The 21852-nt window shown below is 43.8% G+C and overlaps 1 protein-coding gene across 1 annotated transcript in view; it reads left to right on the forward strand.

Annotated features, from left to right (window-relative positions):
• The window catches only part of CCDC148 (coiled-coil domain containing 148), a 314748-nt gene extending 293096 nt beyond the window's left edge, over positions 1 to 21652 (forward strand). Inside the window, 4 exon segments of the mRNA XM_030210638.1 lie at positions 5943 to 6028; positions 6030 to 6080; positions 7281 to 7291; positions 21147 to 21652. Coding sequence (XP_030066498.1) covers positions 5943 to 6028; positions 6030 to 6080; positions 7281 to 7291; positions 21147 to 21289 — 291 coding nt within the window. The 3' untranslated portion in view covers positions 21290 to 21652.
• Positions 21653 to 21852: the final 200 nt, after the last annotated feature.

Raw genomic sequence — 21852 nt, forward strand, 5'->3', positions numbered from 1 at the left:
GACAACATCACAGACCATCAACAATATGAAACAAGGGATCATATCACAATTCTCATGTCATATACAGCCACAAAACATGCTTTTAGGGTGTAAATTCACAATGAGCTCCTTTTATTAACGACCAGATAGAGAAAACAGTTTTCAAATTTCAATTTTGGCACAGTGTAAGTCATCAGAAAACAAAATATAGAAACCAAAAGCATTAGGGCTTATAGCCCATTTAGTTATGTTTAAACAAAAGAGATCTGCATGAAACAAATATTAATTTGACTTAAACCTTCAGAGTCAGCACCTACCTCTCCTGAAATCCAATGTGCGCTGCGTGCCACAATTTCCTCTTCTTGAATTATTATGGTCTGGCCTGGGTCTGGGAAGGAAGTGGGAACACCTCAGACAACCATTGTAACCAGCCTTGAGCGATGAGCCTTCCCTGCCCTTCTTTGACGGCCCCTCCCGTGCAGAAGTTGCATCGCTCTTGCGTAGGGAAGGCTGACTGGCTGAGAGCCTGCACATCATGAATATCCCACCCGCTCCGCCGGTCCATCTCGCCCCTTCCCCGCGCGAGCTCTGACTGTCCCCAAGATCCCCAGCCCGCGTCAAGGCAAGAAGAGGAGGGATGCGGCGCGGCGCGCCGGAACTGGGCATGGCGCTCAGCTGATGGTGAGCCGGCCGGCAGCGCTCAGAGCACTGCAGAGAGGACGGACGGTGAACGGAAAACTAAGATAAAGAAAAACGGCGTGTCGGGCCGGCATCGCGTCAGAGAATGAGACTGCTGTGGGCGGCTGGGGAGGCTTAGCCTCCCCAAGCCTCTTATACCGGGCGCCTATGGTGCCGAGCTATTTCCAGCGACTGGCATTGAAGATCTGGGATTTTTTTAACCGCTTAAAAGTTAACCAGTTAAGCCGATATTCAGCACTAACCAGTTAACTTTTTAGAAATTAAAGATAGGCCTGCTATTTATGCGGCCTATTTTAACCGCTGAATACAGCCGGTTAAGCGCTGAATGTCTGCGCCTAACCGACTATGTTGTGCGATATAGCTGGTTAGCAGCTAGCCACTAACAGCAGATATTTAACAGGGAGATAGCCAGTTATCTTCTGTTGAATATCCATGGTTAGGCGCCGACATGCTATTTAAATGGTCAGCGGCCATGTTTGGCCAGTTAAGAAGTTTTGAATATCAAAGCTGAAGGAAGCATTGTTGAATTGTTCTGGTTTTGTTTTGCTTCTTGCCCTCAGAAAGTGTGGGAGGTCTCCCTAAAGTGAAGAGAAATGGGTGGAGTCTTCCTCTCTGCTCCGGGACAAAAGCCCCCCAGAGCAGAGGTATACAAGAGGCAGCAGCCATTTAAAAGAGCCTGTCAAGGAAAAACCTGTTTGAATTGAACTTTGAGCGCAAATGCCAACATTGAACTAGAGTTGGGAGCCATAGCAACACTGGTAATGAACAGCTGCTCCAGAACAGGTATTGGCCCATGCAGCTGGGGCCCTTACAAGCTGAAAGCCTGCCAAGGAGGGGCGGTACAATGTTTTGAAGGTAAAACACCTGGTCTGTAAAGAGACTTTACTGAATGAATTGTGGAGAACTGTTGAGTTTTGCTATGCTGGCCTGAGTAATGCTGGAGAAAATCCCTGTAGCCATTGATTTGCTTGTGAATGTAGTGTTTGCTGGATGGAAGGGCTGGAATAAAACCTGGCACAGATTTGAACAGTTTTTTTGTCTGTTTTGCAATCTGTTCAGCCTAGTTCTGCTTGATGGGATTTTAACTTTTGATGATGAAAAGAAAAGAGACTTCTCTTCCTCTCCATGCTCCACCCCGAGCCACAACTCCCAACACTTGCGCGGTCATAGGCAGTGGCCTAAGCGTCACAGTATATGCCTGCAGGGCCGTGCGATGCGGTAAGCGGGGTAAGCACCGCAGGGGGGCGCCCACCTCTGGAGGGCGCTGCCGCGGTGCTTACCCTCGCCCCGCGCCGCCAAGGCCCTTTAAATCTTTTACCTCGGTCCCAGCAGCGTCAGTGAAAGCGCTGCCGACCAGTGGCGTAGCAAGGGCGGGGCGGTGGGGGCGGTCCACCCCGGGTTGTCACCAGAAAGGGGGTGGTGCCGCCCCTCCCGCTGCTCTTCTTCCTGGTACCCCCCCCCCCGCACCAGCCCTTTAAAATAAATTGCCGACGCGATAGCGAGCGCAGCACCTCGTGTGCAAGTAAAAGAAGCAGATACGATCATCTAATTGGGGCCTTCCCTCACTGTCCCGCCCTCCTCTGACGCAACTTCCTATTTCCTCTAGGGCGGGACAGTGAAGGAAGGCCCAATGAGATGATCGGATCTGCTTCTTTTACTTGCACACGAGGTGCTGCACTCGCTATCGCGTCGGCAATTTATTTTTAAAGACCGGGTGGCAGGGAGAAGACGAGGCAGGGTGAGGGTGGGGGACAGATGGGGTGAAGGTGGGGGGGACTCGGATAGCAGAAGGGACTGGGTGGGAGACAGATGGGGTGAGGGGGACTCGGATGGGCAGAAGGGACTGGGTGGGAGACAGATGGGGTGAGGGTGGGGGGCACTTGGATAGCAGAAGGGACTGGGTGGGAGACGGGGTGAGGGGGACGCGGATGGGCAGAAGGGACTGGGTGGGAGACAGATGGGGTGAGGGTGGGGGGCACTTGGATAGCAGAAGGGACTGGGTGGGAGACAGATGGGGTGAGGGGGACTCGGATGGGCAGAAGGGACTGGGTGGGAGACAGATGGGAGAAGGGGCATGGAGCTGGAACTGGGGGCTGAGAAGTGAGCAGGAGGGAGAATGGGGTCATGCCTGGGGCAGGGGTGGATGGGGAGAATCAATGGTTCTGGAACTAGGGGCAGCCGCAGGTGGATACTGGGAGCCGAAAAGAGGGGGCAAGTGAGAGAGGGGGGATAGATCCTGGATGGAATGGGGAGTGAGAGGGAGGGCAGACCCTGAATGGATGGTGAGGGGGAAAGAGAGAGGGCAAATGGTGAATCGAAGGAGCAGAGAGAAAGGGCAGACAGTGGATAGAAGGGAGTGAAAGAGCAGACAGTGGATGGAAGGGGGCAGAGATAGAGGGCAAATGCTAGAGGGAAAGGAGAGAGAGAGGGCAGATGGTGGATGGAAGGGGGAGAGAGAGATGGCAGACTGGGGCAGATGGTGGATGGAAGGGGCAGAAATAGAGGGCAGATGTGGATGGAAGGAACATTAGAGAGGGCAGACACTGGATGGCAGAGAGAGAGCGAAGACAGATGCTGGATGGAAGGAAGACGGTGAAAAGAAGATGAGGAAAGCAGAAACCAAAGACAACAAACTGTAAATATATATTTTTATTATTTTGCTTTAGGATATAGTATTTTAGCTGTGTTAATAAATGTTTATAAATAGAACATGTAAATAAGGTAATCTTTTTATTGGACTAATTTTAAAACATTTTGACTTAACTTTCAGAGAACAAAACCCCCTTCCTCAGATCAGGATAGGATACTGTAACAGCACTATACTGTATTGACCTGAGGAAGGAGATTTTGGCCTCTGGAAGCTAAATGTATTAGTCCAATAAAATGGTGTTATTTTATTTTCTGTATTTGTTTTATTTCTATTTGTTAATTTGTAAAGTGTTGATTGGTATTTGTTAGTTTTTTCAAATTTACATCTGCTGTCTTTATATTTTGCACAGTACTAGGAGACATTTTCTGTTTCTGTGGTGTTGCATTGTATGCAGAGTCTGGCATCGGGGGTTCAGTTTAATTTTTGTCTAAATAGAAAGTTTATGATTACTTATTCTATAGTGGATTAGGGTGTATCTGTGTTTGTGAAAAAGACATGGCTTCAGGTGGCATTGACTGTGCAGGATCGACGATCTGTACTATTCTGTCTGGTTTTCGTTTTACAATAGGTGAATTGACTGTTCTAGTGCTCACTGTAGTGCTTAAGATGCTTCCTTTTCCTTGTGTGACTCATAGAAACGACTTGCTTATGTATGTAGAATTGCTCTATAGGTCGTGAGTGTTTTTGTATTCTCGGTATGCCTAGTACTGGATTTGGGGGGGGGGGGTGTTAAAAATGCCCGGCCCGGGTTGTCAACTACCCTAGCTACGCCACTGCTGCCGACGTCTCCCTTCCTTGCACTCGTTGGTTCCCTCATGTCCCGCCTTCTTCTGACGATCAGCAGAGGCGGACACTGAGGGAACCAAGAGCGCGAAGGGAGGGAGACGTCGGCAGTGCTCCGCTTTCACTGACGCTGCTGCGACGGAAGTTAAAAGATTTAAAGACCCCAGGGCGGCGGAGGGAAGGGCAGAGAGGCATGGATGGGAGGGCAGAGAGGCATGGATGGAGGGCAGGAGCCCAGGGAGAGGACAATTGCTGGAAGGGGTAGGGGGAGGGAGAGAGGATTGCTGGCTATGGATGGAGGAGAGGAAGGGCAGAGAGGGACAGCAAGGATGGTACATGGGGGCCCAGGGAGAGGACAAATTTGCTGAAATGGAGGGGAGGGGGAGAGAGGAGGCATTGGCTGGCTATGGATGGAGGAGGGAAGGGCAGAGAGGGACAAGGATGGACATGGGGGCCCAGGCAATGAGGACAAATTGCTGGAAATGGAGGGGAGGGGAGAGAGGAGGATTGCTGGCTATGGATGGAGGAGGGAAGGGCAGAGAGGGACAAGAATGGACATGGATGGGAGGACAGGCCCCCAGGGAGAGAGGAGAATTGCGGAAATGGATATAGAGCAAGGAAATGACGAAGAAAGGAGAAACGTAAAGAAATAAATGGAAAGGAAGCCCTGGAAATGGAGTAGTTAAGAGGACAGATAGCAGCAGAATCAGATACTGGACCAGCATGATCGAAAATAGAAAGTCACCAGACAACAAAGGTAGAAAAAAATATTTTATTTCATTTTAGCTGTTTGGAATATGTCCACTTTGAGAATTACACTGCTATTTATTTTGCAATGTATAGCAATTTGTTTCTAAGAATATTGCTGACAATTCCTTTCAGTGTGGCAAGTGGTGAGGCGATCATTTTCACGGGGGGGGGGGGGGGGGGGAGGGCGCCAACTGATAGTCTGCAGGGGGGCGCCAGAGACCCTAGACGGCCCTGTATGCCTGCACAATGCAAGCAAAATAGGCTTTACATTTGGAAAAATTACCTCCTAAGTGAATGGACCCCTCTTATGTATTAGAACAATAAACAATATTGTTACCACCTTGATAATCATAATAGTAAGTTTTTCTTTTGGATAATTACTCTATTTCAAGTTTAGCTTTTCTTCTTTGCTTAACGTATGGGGGCCCTTTTATTAACCTGCGGTAAGCACTAATGTGTGCTTACTGCAGGTTAAAATACACTTCCACAGGGTGCGCTGAGGTGTCCCGTGGTTGTTTTGGAATCAGCATGCACTACCTACGCGCTAAAAAATAAATTTATTTTATAGCACTAGGGGCATGTTTGGGGTGGAGAGTGGGTGCAGCTATGCTAATTGGTAGCACATGGGCATTGTCGTGTGCTAAGTGATGTGCAGGATTAGCGTGTGAGCCCTTACTGCCTGTAAAATAAGTGATAATGGCTCACATGCTAATGGCCATGTGCTAATGGGAAATTAGTGCGTGGCTAAAAGGACCCCTAGGCTTACATTTTATGCACTAGTCATAAAGAAACAATCAATGACTTTAAAACCTAACCAGTTGCTAAGGAAAGTTGTAAATGATTATGAATCAGTGGTTGTAAAATTATTTTCTGCTTAAGCTGAGACCAAATCAGAAAGAAATAGTTCTTAGAATAGATTTATTCCTCTAAAATTTTCAAAATTACTCAATTACTTAAATAGCTTATTTCTGCTTATGACCTAAACATGTTCAGAAACCATGCATCTAGAAATAGTTTTATCATGACATCTCTGTTATTCTACCAAAACCAACAGTAAACATTGTCTTTTATTTTTGTCTAGGTTGCAGTTGTTGCAGAATTTGATCCTGTTAGAATGATGGGCGACACAAAAGCATCTAGAGCTAGAATGGCCATTGGAAATGAGAAGATTTGTTCTTCAAAAGCCCCTATATAAATTGAATACATCAATGACAATCAGGTAAATATCCAGGTTAACTTATGAGAATGGCCAGTCCTGACATCTCTAAACGTTACAAACTACTAACCACCACGATAAAAATATTATATCTAGATGGTCATTTTTTCATTTGACCCTTTTTTGAACTTCCTTTGACTTTGATTACTTTATTTTTTAAATAACAAACTGATATGACTATGTTCTTTGAAAATAATGGCTCATTGTGAATCTGTGACCAACTGAGTTCTAGTCTGGAGTATATGTGCAGCAGTTCAGGAGGGAGATAGGTCTTACTGCAGCTGCTCAGGGCAGCATGGACAAGGAGAAGCAGGCTTTCTAACATAGTAACATAGTAAATGACGGCAGATAAAGACCTGTACGGTCCATCCAGTCTGCCCAACAAGATAAACTCATTTTACATGGTATGTGATACTTTATATGTATACCCAAGTTTAATTTGTCCTTGCCATTCTCAGGGCATAGACTATAGAAGTCTGCCCAGCACTCTTGTACTAAAAGTTCTGAAGCTAACGTCGAAGCCCCTTAAAATTTACAATCCAGCCCATCCAAATCTATTCAGTCATGATCAGGGCATAGACCATAGAAGTCTGCCCAGCACCAGTTTTGCTTCCCAATTACCGGCGTCGCCACCCAATCTCCGCTAAGATTCCGTGGATCCATTCCTTCTAAACAGGATTCCTCTGCGTTTATCCCACACACGTTTGAATTCCATTACTGTCCTAAGTTCAACCCTTTCAGCTTATTCACAAGTCTTTTGTGGGGGACCGTGTCAAACGCTTTGCTGAAATCCAAGTAGATTACATCTAGCGCATGTCCTTCATCCAGTTCTTTGGTCACCCAGTCAAAGAAGTCAATAAGGTTCGTTTGGGTCCTGTAACCCGTTGGCTTCTAGAAAGTTAACTATCCTTTCTTTCAGCAGCGACTCCATTATTTTTCCTACCACCGACGTGAGACTTACTGGTCTGTAGTTTCCCACTTCTTCCCTGTCTCCACTTTTGTGAAGGGGGACCACATCCACTCGTCTACAATCCCACGGAACCTCTCCTCACACCTCAGGACTGGACAGAGAGAGAAGCAGGCCTTCCCATGGTTCCTTGGTGTCAGATGGGAAAGTAAGCAGGCCTTTCCACAGACTCTAATTTTGCATACCCAGAGGCTTTAATGTTTTATGTTTATTAATTTGATTAAATGCGTTTCAAGTAAACAACAAAGTGGTACAGAAGTCAAAACAAAAATGTAAACAAAAATGTTCTTTGTGTTCAAATGTTTGTTAAAAGAATTTTCCCATACAATAAAATAGAAGAATCACAGTGAAAAAAAATTAAAAATCAGCACTTCAACTAAATGTTTATACTTATGTTTATTTACAGTATTTGCCCAATATTCAATTTGTGTCAGTCATCAGTTTTTAAGCCGCTGAGAGCCTCAAGCTATGCTAAGACTGAATATTCAGTGCTGGACCATGTCCAGCCTCCAGCATTGAATATCAGTAGTAAGGTTCACCGGCATTAGTCAAACCTAATTTGCATAATTGGTTTTGGCAGGTGCCATGCCACTTCCGGTTTGTCAGTCAATCAGAATTGAGGATCTGCCTTAGCCCTGCCCACTGTTTGTCCAAGCCCCACCTGATCCCTCCACTTTTGATGTCACTTAAACCTGCCCTTTTTGATGATATCCCGGGAGGTGATATCATAACAGCCCAGGCCACATCCCTTTTCTAAGATGCTGCTGCCCGTAGTGTCACTTCGTGATGTCACAAATCCAAGATGGTGGCAATTATTGTAATCTACTTGATGGGTAGTGGCATCTGTTGCCAGACATTACCCTCTACAGCCATGGAGTATGCACAGTTGGAATCCTTTTATTTCTCCAGTCCTTAAAGTGTGTTTTTACAGTCGACCAAAAGCGAATGATTGAGCCTGCCGTTTGAGAACTTCATGGCTCGTTATCTCTCAGGAACAAAAAGGAAAAAATAGTGTTTTGCAGAACTCTAAAAATTAGGCACAGCCTCTCAACATGTGACTATATAAAAGGCCTTTTATTTTACAAATGCTGAAATGTCCTCAGAACAAGCTATCAGTTCAGAAAAAAGCAAAGCCAAACACCACTGTACTTGCAAAAGTATATCTGTGCAGGAAAAAAATTCATTTTACAATATTTCTTTTGTTTTTACTTTCCTAAACAGTATTGAAATGATTGTAAAAGAATGCAAGACACAGTGACAACTCAAGCCATCGGTAACTTGAATTGAAATGCTGAGAGCAAGGGCAGGCAGGGCTCCCCCTGCAAAGCCCTCATTCATTCATTACAGCTCAAACACAGAGAAAGCGGAGCTGCACAGATCCTTGTCTCCCCCCTCCTCTTTCTCGGTTTCCTCATGACAAGTTCTTTGGCAATTGGTCTAGTGGACAGGCCTCTCTCCTTCCTCCCTTCAGCAAAAGAAACCCTGATTCATTCATTAGGACACCCTTCAGGAATGAGATATTTTTTGAGAATTGAAGAATTCTGAGGAAGGAGCATATGAAACTCTCAGTTGTGCAATGAGAAGTACCTTGAAGGCTTTTAAGTTGATCTTTCAGTCCATTCTTGAAATTATTTTTCAGTTATCAAATCTCTCTACAGCACCTTATGAATGACCTTAGGGCTAATTTAGGTTTTGATATTGTTCTGTGGTCAATGCTAGTATGCTTGCTGGTTTGGTAGCTAACTGCCGGAAGGAAGCCAGAGTAACTGGGAGTAGATGGGAGTAACAAATGAGGTAATTAAATTTGCTGATGACACAAAGTTCAAAGTTGTTAAATCGCAAGAGGATTGTGAAAAATTACAAGAGGACCTTATGAGACTGGGAGACTGGGCTTCTAACTGTTCTGTCCTCTGACAGCCTCGCAGTAGTTTATAATGTGATCCTAAAATGTGTTTAATGCTTTTACTGTTATTCTCATTCCTAAGGACTTTCACTGCTGCAGTTTCTCACTGCAAAGATCATGAGCAATGCATTGTGCGTAATGTAGTTCACAGGCAGTGCAGCCACACTTGCTTATCTGCGTAAGAACTGGTATCATTGGTTGTGTTACTGCCTAGACCTCTTTTCTCTCTCAGCCAAACTTGACTCCTTTTGTCTACCTGCTATCATTTCCTGATCACTCTCACTATCTCTGTCCTGAGAGGTCAGTCAGGGATGACCTTTCCCTCCAATCGAGAGAGGTCCTTTAGGACCACCCCTTGCTACCCGATGGCAGGCTCTGTCCCCATTGGTCTCTATCTGCTCCTCCCTGAGCCTGTGTGAGGCCTCAACACCCCTTTGTCAAACTTGCCAGGGTTGCGGTTAAGCCGCCGAATTGGGCAGCTTTTCGGAAACGGCTGTGGGGAATTTTCTAATCGCGTGGGTTGCGGGGATTTGGGTGGGTTTTCGAGTGGCCATGGTGCGGGATTGGGTGGGTTTTCACGGCCGCCGATTGGCCGGTTTTCCCGCTGCCGGGGCTTCTATTGGTCCAATTTGGTCCAATAGAAGCCTTTCAGGGGCGGGGTTGACGTCAGGGGTGACATCAGGGGCGGGGCTAGTGATGCAGGGGTGGGGTTAGGGGGCGCGGGGTTCGGTGACGCGGGAGACGGGGGTTGGCTGCAGGCGGTTTTTGGGGGGTTTACGGCTGGTTTGGGCTGGGAAAATTTTTCCCAGCTGGCAACCTTGCCCTTTTCCCTTCAGCCATGAGGCATTTCACCATCTTGTTAGAGACATGGGGCATGCACCATCTTGGCCCAGACAGCTCTGTCCTGCTGTAACTCCTTGCAACGAACCTGTTTTACCTTGAAAATATCTCCTAATGAGATATCGCACAGTCCAGTCACCCAGCTTTGAACCACTTCTATCTGCTTAACTATTTCTCACCTGCAATAAAGCTACCTCTCTTCAGATCTCACCTCCAACCACTGAAACAGCTCCCAGAACTACTCTCTGTGTCCTGGGGCAGCCCTTCTGAACATCTGACTGTGAGTAAATTATCTGTGATTTATTCAATAAAAGAGATTTCATAAAAATAATAGAGAATCCAGTGCCAAGGTTATACTCTAAGATATCATGACTTTACAGTAATAAGTCTATGAGAGTTAACACTAACTGGCAAATGATTTAATGTGAGGTGCAAAGTGATGCATGTGGGAAAGAGGAACCCAATTTATAGTTATGTAATGCAGGGTTCCATATTAGGAGTCACCGACCAGGAAAGGGATCTAGGTGTCATCGTTGATGATACTGTGAAACCCTCTGCTCAATGTTTGGCGGACGCTAAGAAAGCAAATATAATGTTAGGTATTATTAGGAAACAAAAAATGAGGACGTTATAATGCCTTTGTGTTGCTCCATGGTGTATCTCGAATATTGTGTTCAATTCTGGTCACTGCATCTCAAAAAGATGTGGAGGGGCATAATCGAACGCGAACGCCCATCTCCATGGGCGTCTATGTCCGAAAACGGGTACGTGAAGAAGCGGGACAGACCGTATTTTCAAAAAAATGGGCGTCCATCTTTTGTTTTGAAAATACGGTTTGGACGGACCAAATGCCATGGATTTCGTCCTTTCTGAGCCGGGCGTTTTTTTTTTTTTTTTGCAATAATGGAAAATAAAAACATCCAGCTCAGAAACATCCTAATCCAAGCCATTTAGTCGTGGGAGGGACAAATGTACAACACTGCCATAGCTCTTAGGGTGAAGGGGGCAACTACATGTGGGTACAGTGGGTTTCAGAGGCCTCCCATTTACCACCACAAGTGTTACAGGTGGGGGAGGGGGGGCCTGGGTCTGCCTGCCTGAAGTGCACTGCAGTACCCACTAAAGTGCTCCAGGGACAGGACTTGTTGCTGCTGTATAACCTTGGCACAGCAGTTGACACCTGAAGACTAATCTTGCTGAAAACGTTCTTTATTTGAATAAGCACCTTTACTCACAGTTAACTGCAGATCAGAGGTTGTGCCCCACTGGCAACGAGTCTCGCTGGTACTGAGATTAGCAGTAGGTCCGAGCTGGCAGAATGGTGTACAATGCCCTCTTTCAGCAACATTCAAGGTAAGAAGTAAGTGCTATAACGTGGCTAACACATGAGCAAATCTAAAACTGGCTTACAAAAATGGCCACTACCTCATGGACTACCGGAAACAAAACAGGGCACACTCTGACCCAGTAAGCAGAGGGAAAAGCACCATGGGAGTAGAGCCTACCAACTACCAACATCGTGAGCATTTAACACAAGCTAGTGGAATCACGGAGCCCAATACCCTACACCCACCACAATGCATTGCTGATGTGACTCTGCAGTGCCCTTAACAGAAAAGGTGTCACACTCACCCGAGACCCACATCAGAACCAGGGAAAGGCTGTCAGAGGATAGAACATTCTGCTGTCATGGAGGTGGGTACGGAATTTGAGGCTGGCATACAGGCTGGCAAAAAAAGTTTGTAAAGTGGGGTTTTTTTGGTGGGAGGGGGTTAGTGACCACTGGGGGAGTCAGGGCAGGTGATCCCCGATTCCCTCCAGTGGTCATCTGGTCAGTTGGGGCACTTTTTTGGGACTTGTTCGTGAAAGAAAGGGTCCAAAAAAAGTGACCCAAAATCGCGGTAAAAACGCCTTTTTTTTTCGATTATCAGCTAAAGACGCCCATCTCTCTCCTCGGCCGATAACCATGCCCCAGTCCGCCTTCGCCACGCCTCCGACACACCCCTGTGAACTTTATTCAGTCCTGCGACGGAGTGCAGTTGAAGACCCCAAAATCGGCTTTCGATTATACCGATTTGGGCGCCCGCGAGAGAAAGACGTCCATCTCCGATTTAGTTCAGAATATGGGCGTTTTTCTCTTTCGATTATAAGGTGGATAGTGGAATTAGAAAAGGTACAGACAAGAGCAACGAAAATGATAAAGGGGATGGGACGACTTCCCTATGAGGAAACGCTAATGTGGTTAGGGCTCTTCAGCTTGGAGAAAGATGGCTGAGAGGAGATATAAAATAATGAGTGGAGTGGAACGGGTAGATGTGACTTGCTTATTTACTCTTTCCAAAAATAGGGGCACGCATTGAAGCTAGAAAGTAGTAAATTTAAAATGAATCCGAGAAAATATTTCTTCACTCAATGTGTAATTAAATCTGGAATTCATTGCCAGGGAATGTGGTAAAAGCTGTTAGCTTAGCGGGGTTTAAAAAAGGTTTGGCTGGCTTCCTAAAGGAAAAGTCCATCGACCATTATTAAATCAACTTGCGGAAAATCCACTGCTTATTTCTAGAGTAAGCAGCATAAATGTATTGTACAGTTTTGGAATCTTACCGGGTACTTGTGACCTGGATTGCCCACTGTTGGAAAGAGTCTCGTAAGGTCCTCTTGTAATTTTTCACAATCCTCCCGCCATTTAACTACTTTGCATAACTTTGTGTCATCAGCAAATTTAATTACCTCACTAGTTACCCCCATCTCTAGGTCATTTAATAATATGTTAAAAAGCAGTGGTCCCAGCACAGACCCCTGGGAAACCCCACTATCTACCCGTCTCCATTGAGAATGCAGACCATTTAACCCTACTCTCTGTTTTCTATCTTTTAACCAGTTTTTTTATCCACAATAGGACACTACCTCCTATCCCATGACCCTCCAATTTCCTCTGGAGTCTTTCATGAGGTGCTGTGTCAAACGTCTTCTGAAAATCCAGATACACAGGGCCAGGTAAAGTCGTCCAACTGTTCATCAGGGATGCCCTTCTTTTTTCCATTATCGATCGAGGACGCCCATGTGTTAGGCACGCCCCAGTCCCGCCTTAGCTACACCTTTGACACGCCCCCAGGAACTTTGGTCGTCCCCGCGACGGAAAGCAGTTGAGGACGCCCAAAATCGGCTTTCGATTATGCCGATTTGGACGACCCTGTGAGAAGGACACCCTCTTGATCTTGCGATTGTGTCAAAAGATGGGCGTCCTTCTCTTTCGAAAATAAGCCTGAAAGCCAACATGGATTTAGTGAAGGGAAATCTTGCCTCACCAATTTATTACATTTCTTTGAAGGGGTGAACAAACATGTGGATAAAGGTGAACTGGTTGACAATGAGGCATATTTTCAAAGCACTTAGCCTTCCAAAGTTCCATTGTCAACCAGTTCACCTTTATCCACATGTTTGTTCACCCCTTCAAAGAAATGTAATAAATTGGTGAGGCAAGATTTCCCTTCACTAAATCCATGTTGGCTTTCAGGCTTATTTTCGAAAGAGAAGGACGCCCATCTTTTGACACAAATCGCAAGATGGTGTCCTTCTCACAGGGTCGTCCAAATCGGCATAATCGAAAGCCGATTTTGGGCGTCCTCAACTGCTTTCCGTCGCGGGGACGACCAAAGTTCCTGGGGGCGTGTCGAAGGTGTAGCTAAGGCGGGACTGGGGCGTGCCTAACACATGGGCCTCCTCGATCGATAATGGAAAAAAGAAGGACATCCCTGATGAACAGTTGGACGACTTTACCTGGCCCTTTTTTCTTACGACCAAGCCACAAAAATGTGCCCTAAATTTATTTATTTATTTGTTACATTTGTATCCTACATTTTCCCACCTGTTTGCAGGTTCAATGTGACTTACATAGTACCGTAAAGGCATTCACCAATTCCGGTATGAACAAATACAAAGTGATGTCGTGATGGAATAAGGTTCATGTGTGACAGACGCGTTAGGGAATCGTAGAGAGGAAGAGTTATTTTATGTCCATTACAAGCTTTGATTTCGTAGCGAGGAATAGTATTTTATGTCTATTACGAGCTTTGGTGTCGTTGTGTTGCAGGGTTCAGGCATTTATGTTGGGTTGGTAGGGTATGCCTTTTTGAACAGGTTAGTTTTTAGTGATTTCTGGAAGTTTAGGTGGTCATACATTGTTTTCATGGCTGTTGGTAATGCGCTCCACACTTGTGTGCTTATGTAGGAGAAGCTGGAGCATAAGTTGATTTGTATTGATTCCTTTGCAGCTTGGGTAGTAGAGATTTAGGTATGTTCGTGTTGATACTGTTGTGTTCCTGGTTGGTAGGTCTATGAGGTCTGTCATGTATCCCGGGGCTTCACCGTAGATAATTTTATGAACTAGGGTGCAGATTTTGAAAACAGTGCGTTCTTTGATTGGGAGCCAGTGCAGTTTTTCTCAGAGGGGTTTGGCGCTTTCAAATTGCGTTTTTCCAAAAATAAGTCTGGCAGCCATGTTTTGAGCGGTCTGAAATGACCAGATGACCACCAGAGGGAATCGGGAATGACCTTCCCTTACTCCCCAGTGGTCACTAACCCCCTCCCACCCTCAAAAACAAATTTAAAAAATAATTTTTCTAGCCTGTATGCAGTGGTGTGCTGGTAAATTTTTAACAACAGGCTCTCTCCCCGGTCCAACTCTGTGCCCCCCTCCCGTCCACCTCTACGCCCCCCCCCCAAATTGCAGAGCTGGCTATACCCAGGGAGAGAGCCGGGGCGGGGTCATGCATTACTCTCTCTGGGAATTTTTTTTTTAATGCTTCCAGGTTCCAATCTAATTCAAGTTTAACGTGGGATAAAATGGCATACGTAGTAAATAAATAGATAGAAACTCTGAGCATTGAGAACCTGATTCCCATAACATGATGTCTGTTTTAGAAGCCCATTACCAGGAGAAAAAAAATCTTTGCACCAATAACAGGGTTAAATGTCATAAATAAGTAACTAAATAAATAAATAGATAGATAGATAGATAGATAGATAGATAGATAGATAGATAGATAGATAGAAATTCTGAATGTTGAGCACCTGATCCTTATAATATGACATCTGTTTTAATGGCCCTTTACCAGGAGAAAAAAAGATCTCTGCACAAATATAATACATGCTAGGGTGTCTCTATAACCAGCCCCTCTAAATGACACACTGATTATGATTTATAACAAATTACTACTCTATGAAAGTTATTCCATATACTATACTTCTCTGACCTCTGTGTACATCTGTATGCTGCCAAAGCTGGCATGTTTGAAAATATAAGCGAGATTGAATTAAAATGCTACCAACAATAAAGAACGACAACATGGATGCAGCACCTGATTCTTATAACATGATATCTGTTTTAGTGGCCCTTTACCAAGAGAAAAAACATCTCTGCACAAATAATACATGCAAGAAGGTGTCCCTATAACCAGCCCCTCCAAATGACAGAGTGATTACCATTTATAACATAGGATATAGGAAAGAAGTTTGAATAACCATCACCATCTTTCTTGCCTTTCTTTAGAATGGGAGTAATAGCAGCCTGTTTTAATCTGTCAGGAATATCACCAGTTTGAAGAGAAAGATTACCAAATAGGCTGTTAATGGCTGCACTCTGACAAAACAGAAAAAGGAACTAAATCCAAGGACATAGCTGAAGAATACAGACTGTGAAAGTGCTTAGCCACCTCAAAATCGGTGACAGTCAGTCCAAACCTCGGTAGAAACGCCATCAGTAAAGACAGGACGATTAACAACCGAAGCAGACTTTGAAGTAATTAAGTCTTTTGTTTTATTATTAAAAAAACAGCAGCAGCCCAAAGCAGGAAGAACCAAACTCCACAAGTAAGTCCAACAAGTCAAACAGTAGAGGGCAGAGGGCCCAAAACCAGGAAGAAGTAGAAAACCCAGAAGGAGTGAGAGACTCATTATACGTGGACGTATTAGAGACAGAGGTTAAAATAAGTGACTATTTTAAAAAGGTAATGCGGATTGTTATCAACCTGAGCCAATTTTTTGTTAATGACATTTTTTTTTGCTATGCAACACTTCTGAGTAGTAAAACTTACTCATAGCTCTATATTTATCTTTCAACCCAGAAAAGGGATTTTTCCTCCATTTGGTTTTGAGTTGGCATAATTGTTGCCTTAATAATCCTTGATATCACTTATTGCCATTAACCAGTGAACATTTAGCCTCTTTGAGTTCTAAAAAATCATCAGTTATCCTATCTAAAGCATTAACCCAATTATCAACTCCTTCTAATTCAAAATCTAAGGTGGTACCTTAACATCCTCAATTTCTTTGTTTCATGCAGTGCCTGCTCTACGAGCCTTGTCTCTGCCGTCGAGTGTACAGTCCCGTGTACAACTTCCTGTGGGTGGGATCCGGCAGAGAAAAGGCTCCAGGTTGGTAAGGCAGTGGTGGGGGGGGGGGGGGGATGATGAGGTATGCTGGGGCCAGGGGAGGAGGGAGAGAGGAGGAGAAAAAAAAAACAGATGCTTGTGTGCTGGCTGCCTGACTCTTAACAACCGGCTCGCAAAAACAGGTAAAGTTTAACAACAGGCTCCTGCGAGCCGGTGCGAGCCGGCTCCAGCACACCACTGCCTGTATGCCAGCCTCAAATATCATACCCTGCTCCATGACAGCAGTATGCAGGTCCCTAGAGCAGTTTTAGTGGGTACAATGCACTTCAGGCAGGCGGACCCAGGCCCATCCCCCCACCTGTTACACTTGTGGTGGTAAGTGTGAGCCCTTCAAAACCCACCACAAACCCACTGTACCCACATGTAGGTGCCCCCCTTCACCTGTAAGGGCTATGGTAGTGGTGTACAGTTGTGGGGAGTGGGTTTGGGGGGTTGGGGGCTCAGCACAAAAGGTAAGGGAGCTATGCACCTGGGAGCAATTTCTGATGTCCACTGCAGTGCCCCCTAGGGTGCCCGGTTGGTGTCCTGGCATGTGAGGGGGACCAGTGCACTATGAATGCTGGCTCCTCCCACGACCCAATGGCTTGGATTTGGTCGTTTCTGAGATGAGCGTCCTCGGTTTCCATTATCGCCAAAAATCAGGGACGACCATCTCTAAGGTCGACCTAAATTTCGCGATTTGGGTGTCTCCGACCGTATTATTGAAACGAAACATGGGCATCCATCTTGTTTCGATAATATGGGTTTCCCCGTGGAAAACTTGGGCGTCCCTTTCAATTATGCCCCTCTTTGTCTCATTAATCCATGCTTTTGAATATGCTCTGTAATTTTGTTCTTTTTAATAGTCTGTACCATTTTGCCTGGCACTGACGTAAGACTCACCGGTCTATAATTTCCCTGATCTCCCCTGGAACCTTTTTAAAAAATCAGTGTTACATTGGCCACCCTCCAATCTTCTGGTACCACGCTCGATTTTAAGGATAAATTACATGTTACTAACAATAGTTCCACAAGTTCATTTTTCAGTTCTATCAGTACTCTGGGACGAATACCATCCGATCCAGCAAATTTGCTACTCTTCACTTTGTCAAATTGCCCCATTACATCCTCTAGGTCTATAGAGATTTCTTTCAGTTTCTCTGACTTGTCAGCTTTGAATACCATTTCTGGCACCAAATCTTCCTCGGTGAAGACTGAAGCAAAGAATTCATTTAATCTCTCCGCTATAGCATTGTCATCCCTGATCGCCCCTTTTACCCCTCAGTCATCTAGCGGTCCAACCGATTCTTTTGCCAGCTTCCTGCTTTTAATATACCTAAAAAAAAGTTTTCCTATGTGTTTTGCCTCCAACGCAATCTTTTTTTCGAAGTCCCTCTTTGCCTTCCTTATCAGCACTTTGCATTTGACTTGACATTCCTTATGCTTTCTTATTATTTTCAGTTGGTTCCTTCTTCCATTTTCTGAAGGATTTTCTTTTAGCTCTAATAGCGTCCGTCACCTCACTTTTTAACCATGCCGGCTGTCGTTTGGTCTTCCGTCCTCCTTTTTAATATACGGAATATATTTGGCCTGGATTTCCAGGATGGTGTTTTTGAACAGCATCCACGCCTGATGTAAAGTTTTGACCCTCGAAGCCGTTCCTCTAATTTTTTTTTCACCATTCTTCTCATTTTATCATAGTCTCCTTTTTTTAAACTTAAACACTAACGTATTGGATTTCCTGTGTATACTTACTTCAAAGCTAATATCAAATTTGATCATATATGATCATTGTTATCAAGTGGCCCCAGCACCATTACCTTCCACACCAGATCATGTGCTCCACTAAGAACTAGGTCTAGAATTTTTCCTTCTATCATTGGCTCCTTTACCAGCTGCTCCATAAAGCAGCCCTTGATTTCATTAAGGAATTTTACCTCCCTAGCATGCCCCAATGTTATTTATTTATTTATTTAGTTACATTTGTACCCTGCGCTTTCCCACTCATGGCAGGCTCAATGAGGCTTACATATACATGTTACATTTATCCAGTCAATATCGGGGTAATTGAAATCACCCATTATTGTGTTGCCCAGTTTGTTTGCTTCCCTAATTTCCTTTAACATTTCTACATCCATCTGTTCATCCTGGTCAGGCAGACAGTAGTACACTCCTATCACTATCCTTTTCCCCTTCTTCTGTTCCTTAAGAGTAACAGTGAACCGTGGGGCAAATTTCTTACGACAAACAGCTGTCACTTTCATAGGGCAATGCTATCTAATGCATCCCGCAGTTTACTCTTCCACTGTGCACCATTCCATCAGCAACTCCAATATCATGACTAGTATTCAGGTTCGATAACCATGCCTCTTCAAATCCACAATGGGTCATGAAAACAGCAATTTGGACGTTTTTGCAAGAAAAATGTCCATTTGCCAGTTTATGACACTTTTTAGATGTTTTGCTCTTTTGAAAATGAGCACCCTAGTGTATCACAGGGGTCCATTTTGGTCCCAGTTCCTTTTAATCTTCATTTTGCTCCTTTGTTCACCTTGATTCGGGATCCTTAGATTAACAACTTCTATTATGCTGATGATATACAATTGGTTTATTAGACTGATTCATCGTCACCTAATCTAATAAGGTTTAACGTTGTTTAACAGCTGATTGGCTTCTTGCTTATAAACTGAAGCCAATTCCACACTGAGAGGCCATGTGGATCACTAGGAGCAGTATTTCTCCTTCTTTATCTTCCCTTATGTTTAGACACAGAGCTACCATTGAAACAGGTGATCTCTGGTTTGGGAATACTCTTAGATGTTAATTTTATATTTCAGGCTCACATTTCTATATTAACCAATGTCTTCATGTAAAGAATTTGATTGCTGCATCCTTATTTGGACTAGAAAGATCTTTTTCTGCCATTTGCACACTTGGGTGCTTAACAGATTGGACTACAGGAATGCCTCGAATGTTGACCTAACTGCTCATTTCCTTAAATGGTTTCAATTCATAAAACAATACTGCTATTATACTGTTATATCATGTTCATAGATTTGAACATGTTTCTTCTTTCCTTAAAAAGCATCATTGGTTCCCAATAGAGCAGAGAATTCATTTTAAGATTTGAACATTAGTGTTTGAGAACAGGCATACCTTTTTATCTTGCTGACCTCATTCTCTGTGCTTCAGCAATGATGATAGGACCAATGTCTCCTTTTTGGATCACCTCATAAGATACATTTTAATATGCTCAGCATATGGCCTTTAGTTATCAAGCTCATTGTTGGAACTCTTTTCTTTTAGATATGAAGATCAGCATTAATTATTCTACCTGCAGCTCTAAGCTAATAGTCTGATTTTTAGGAAGACTTTTGAGGATATTGAATAACATGTAGTGAGAATACTTTTAACCTCTTGCAGAATTGCTAAGATTGGGTTATTCTGGTAATGCTAAAGAAAGGGATTCTGTTATATGACTTGTAATTTTATGATGTATATAGTTTTATATTACATTTTTTATTTGGTTATCATAATTTTTGATTCTATCTGTTGTTTATTTGTAGATTTTAATTGATGTTATATTATTTTTTAATCTGTTCTTTTAATTTATGTTCAAGCATGTTTGTAAGAATTTTTCTGTTTAATTTTATTGTGAACCCTTTGGTATTATGTGAAAGGATGTATATCAAAAGGATAAACTGAACTGAAGTTAATATGTATTAAAACCTGTGTTAACACCTAACATAATTTAGTATGTAGGCCCCACATAGAAGTTTTACAGCTAGGGAACTTTGGGCATCTTTACTAAGCTACATATTGCAGCTAGCACTGGTTTAACTGCATGTTAGCATGTGTCCACACTGATGTCTAATCGCTCTACTTTGTTTTAGATGTCCAAAAATTGGCATTTAGACATCCATCTTGCATGAACGTCCAAATCCAATTTTACAAAAGCTGCCATATTCAGCCTTTCTTACCCCCTGTGATCCCTCCCACTCCCCAATGCAGCCCCTCCTTCCCTTCCCCATCCCATGATAGTCACAATCCCCCTCCCCCTGGAATGTTCCATTTACTTCTATAGGCCCACGTGCCCACCTCATATCTATGGTAGTCCAGTGGGGGCAATGGGGGCAGGAGCAAAGCCCACTTGCTCCTGCCCCTTGCTGCTGTCTGAATAAAATGGCGGCTGTGACCTCTCACAGCAGCTCGCAGTACTATACAAGTTCAAATCCCATTTCAGCTGTTAATTTTTTTTTTATGAATTGTGAGCCCTCCAGGGACAGAAAAATACCTCTTTACTGAATATTTAAGAGATCTGTAAGCCTGAAGGCTATTGAAGTGGTGTAAATTCAGTTACAGTAGGCATTTTTCTGTTCCTGAAGAGCTTACAATTAAAAAAAAAATTAACAAACAGTGGGATTTGAACCTGGGTTCTCCATTTTATAAGATGGACGTTCCTATGCTGCAACACAAACATCTATGTCCCCTGTTTTCTCTGTTCATAATGTGGATGTTTCAGTTTGTAAAATAAATGTTTTTCCCGGACGTTTCCAGTACATGGATGGCTGTATCCTGTTCTAAAATACCATGTGAGGTGGACGTCGATTTGTGACATTCTGACATAGATGTGAATATTCTGTGTTCAACTTCCTTTCTAAAATGCCCCTCCATGTATTTAAATATGCAATAAAGGACGTAGCGTAGACTTCTATCCTCCAAAATAATAATTATTATAGATCACTAATTTTCCATTTACTTTACAAACTGTACTGTTTTCATTATGCAAAATTTAAAGAAATGCAAAAAAAATCATGCTCAGAAATGTATCTCCAAGTTGTAGTGCCAAATAGTTCATTTGGGAAAATCTAAATAGATAAATAACAGAATATCAAAATAATCTAATTCACTTTTTGTCATTGAAACAGATATTTCAGACTGCAGAGTCAGAGTTGAGATGGCACTTCGAGAAGCTGGACTTCACACACCATATGCTAAAGAGGTTTTACCCACAATTTCTCCACCAACGGTTCCAAGGAGGGACATGGAATCTACCATTTTTAAAATGTAGAATGATATCACACTTATTCTTCTTCAAGTCTTTCTTGTCTGCAGTTTTATGTATGTTGAAAAAGTAATTTTAATACATTTCTCTTTTATTACTTCATAAATTGTTTCTACTCATACCGCTGCTTTCCTGTGTGTCACTTAGGCACTACCACTGGGCTACCACTGATAGCACCTGCCCCCAGCGCACGCCATTCCTGGCACTTAAAAATATATTTTTTTTAAAGCTCCCGGCGGTAATCGGGCAGCTCTGTGCCCTGCCCAGTTAACCGCGGGATTACTGTGGGAGCTCCCACCGCTTTCTAATAGGTGACAGTAAGGGATTCCTTGGGAAATGGCTGCACAGTACATAGTTCATTTACCGCACGGCCATTTCCTTTTGTTTTTTGTTTTTTTTTTAAAGGCCTTTACCTGCTGCAGTAAAAAGTTGGCACATGGAAAATTCATGCGCCGATGCTACCGCAGGGCCCTTTTAACCGCAGCTTTGTAAAAGGGGCCCTTAATTTGTATGTAATAAATATAATTATTAACTAGTTTACTGTTTGGAACTTGAGAGCTCTAGATCCC

Source organism: Microcaecilia unicolor, chromosome 7, assembly GCF_901765095.1.
Source record: "Microcaecilia unicolor chromosome 7, aMicUni1.1, whole genome shotgun sequence".
NCBI lineage: Eukaryota > Metazoa > Chordata > Amphibia > Gymnophiona > Siphonopidae > Microcaecilia > Microcaecilia unicolor.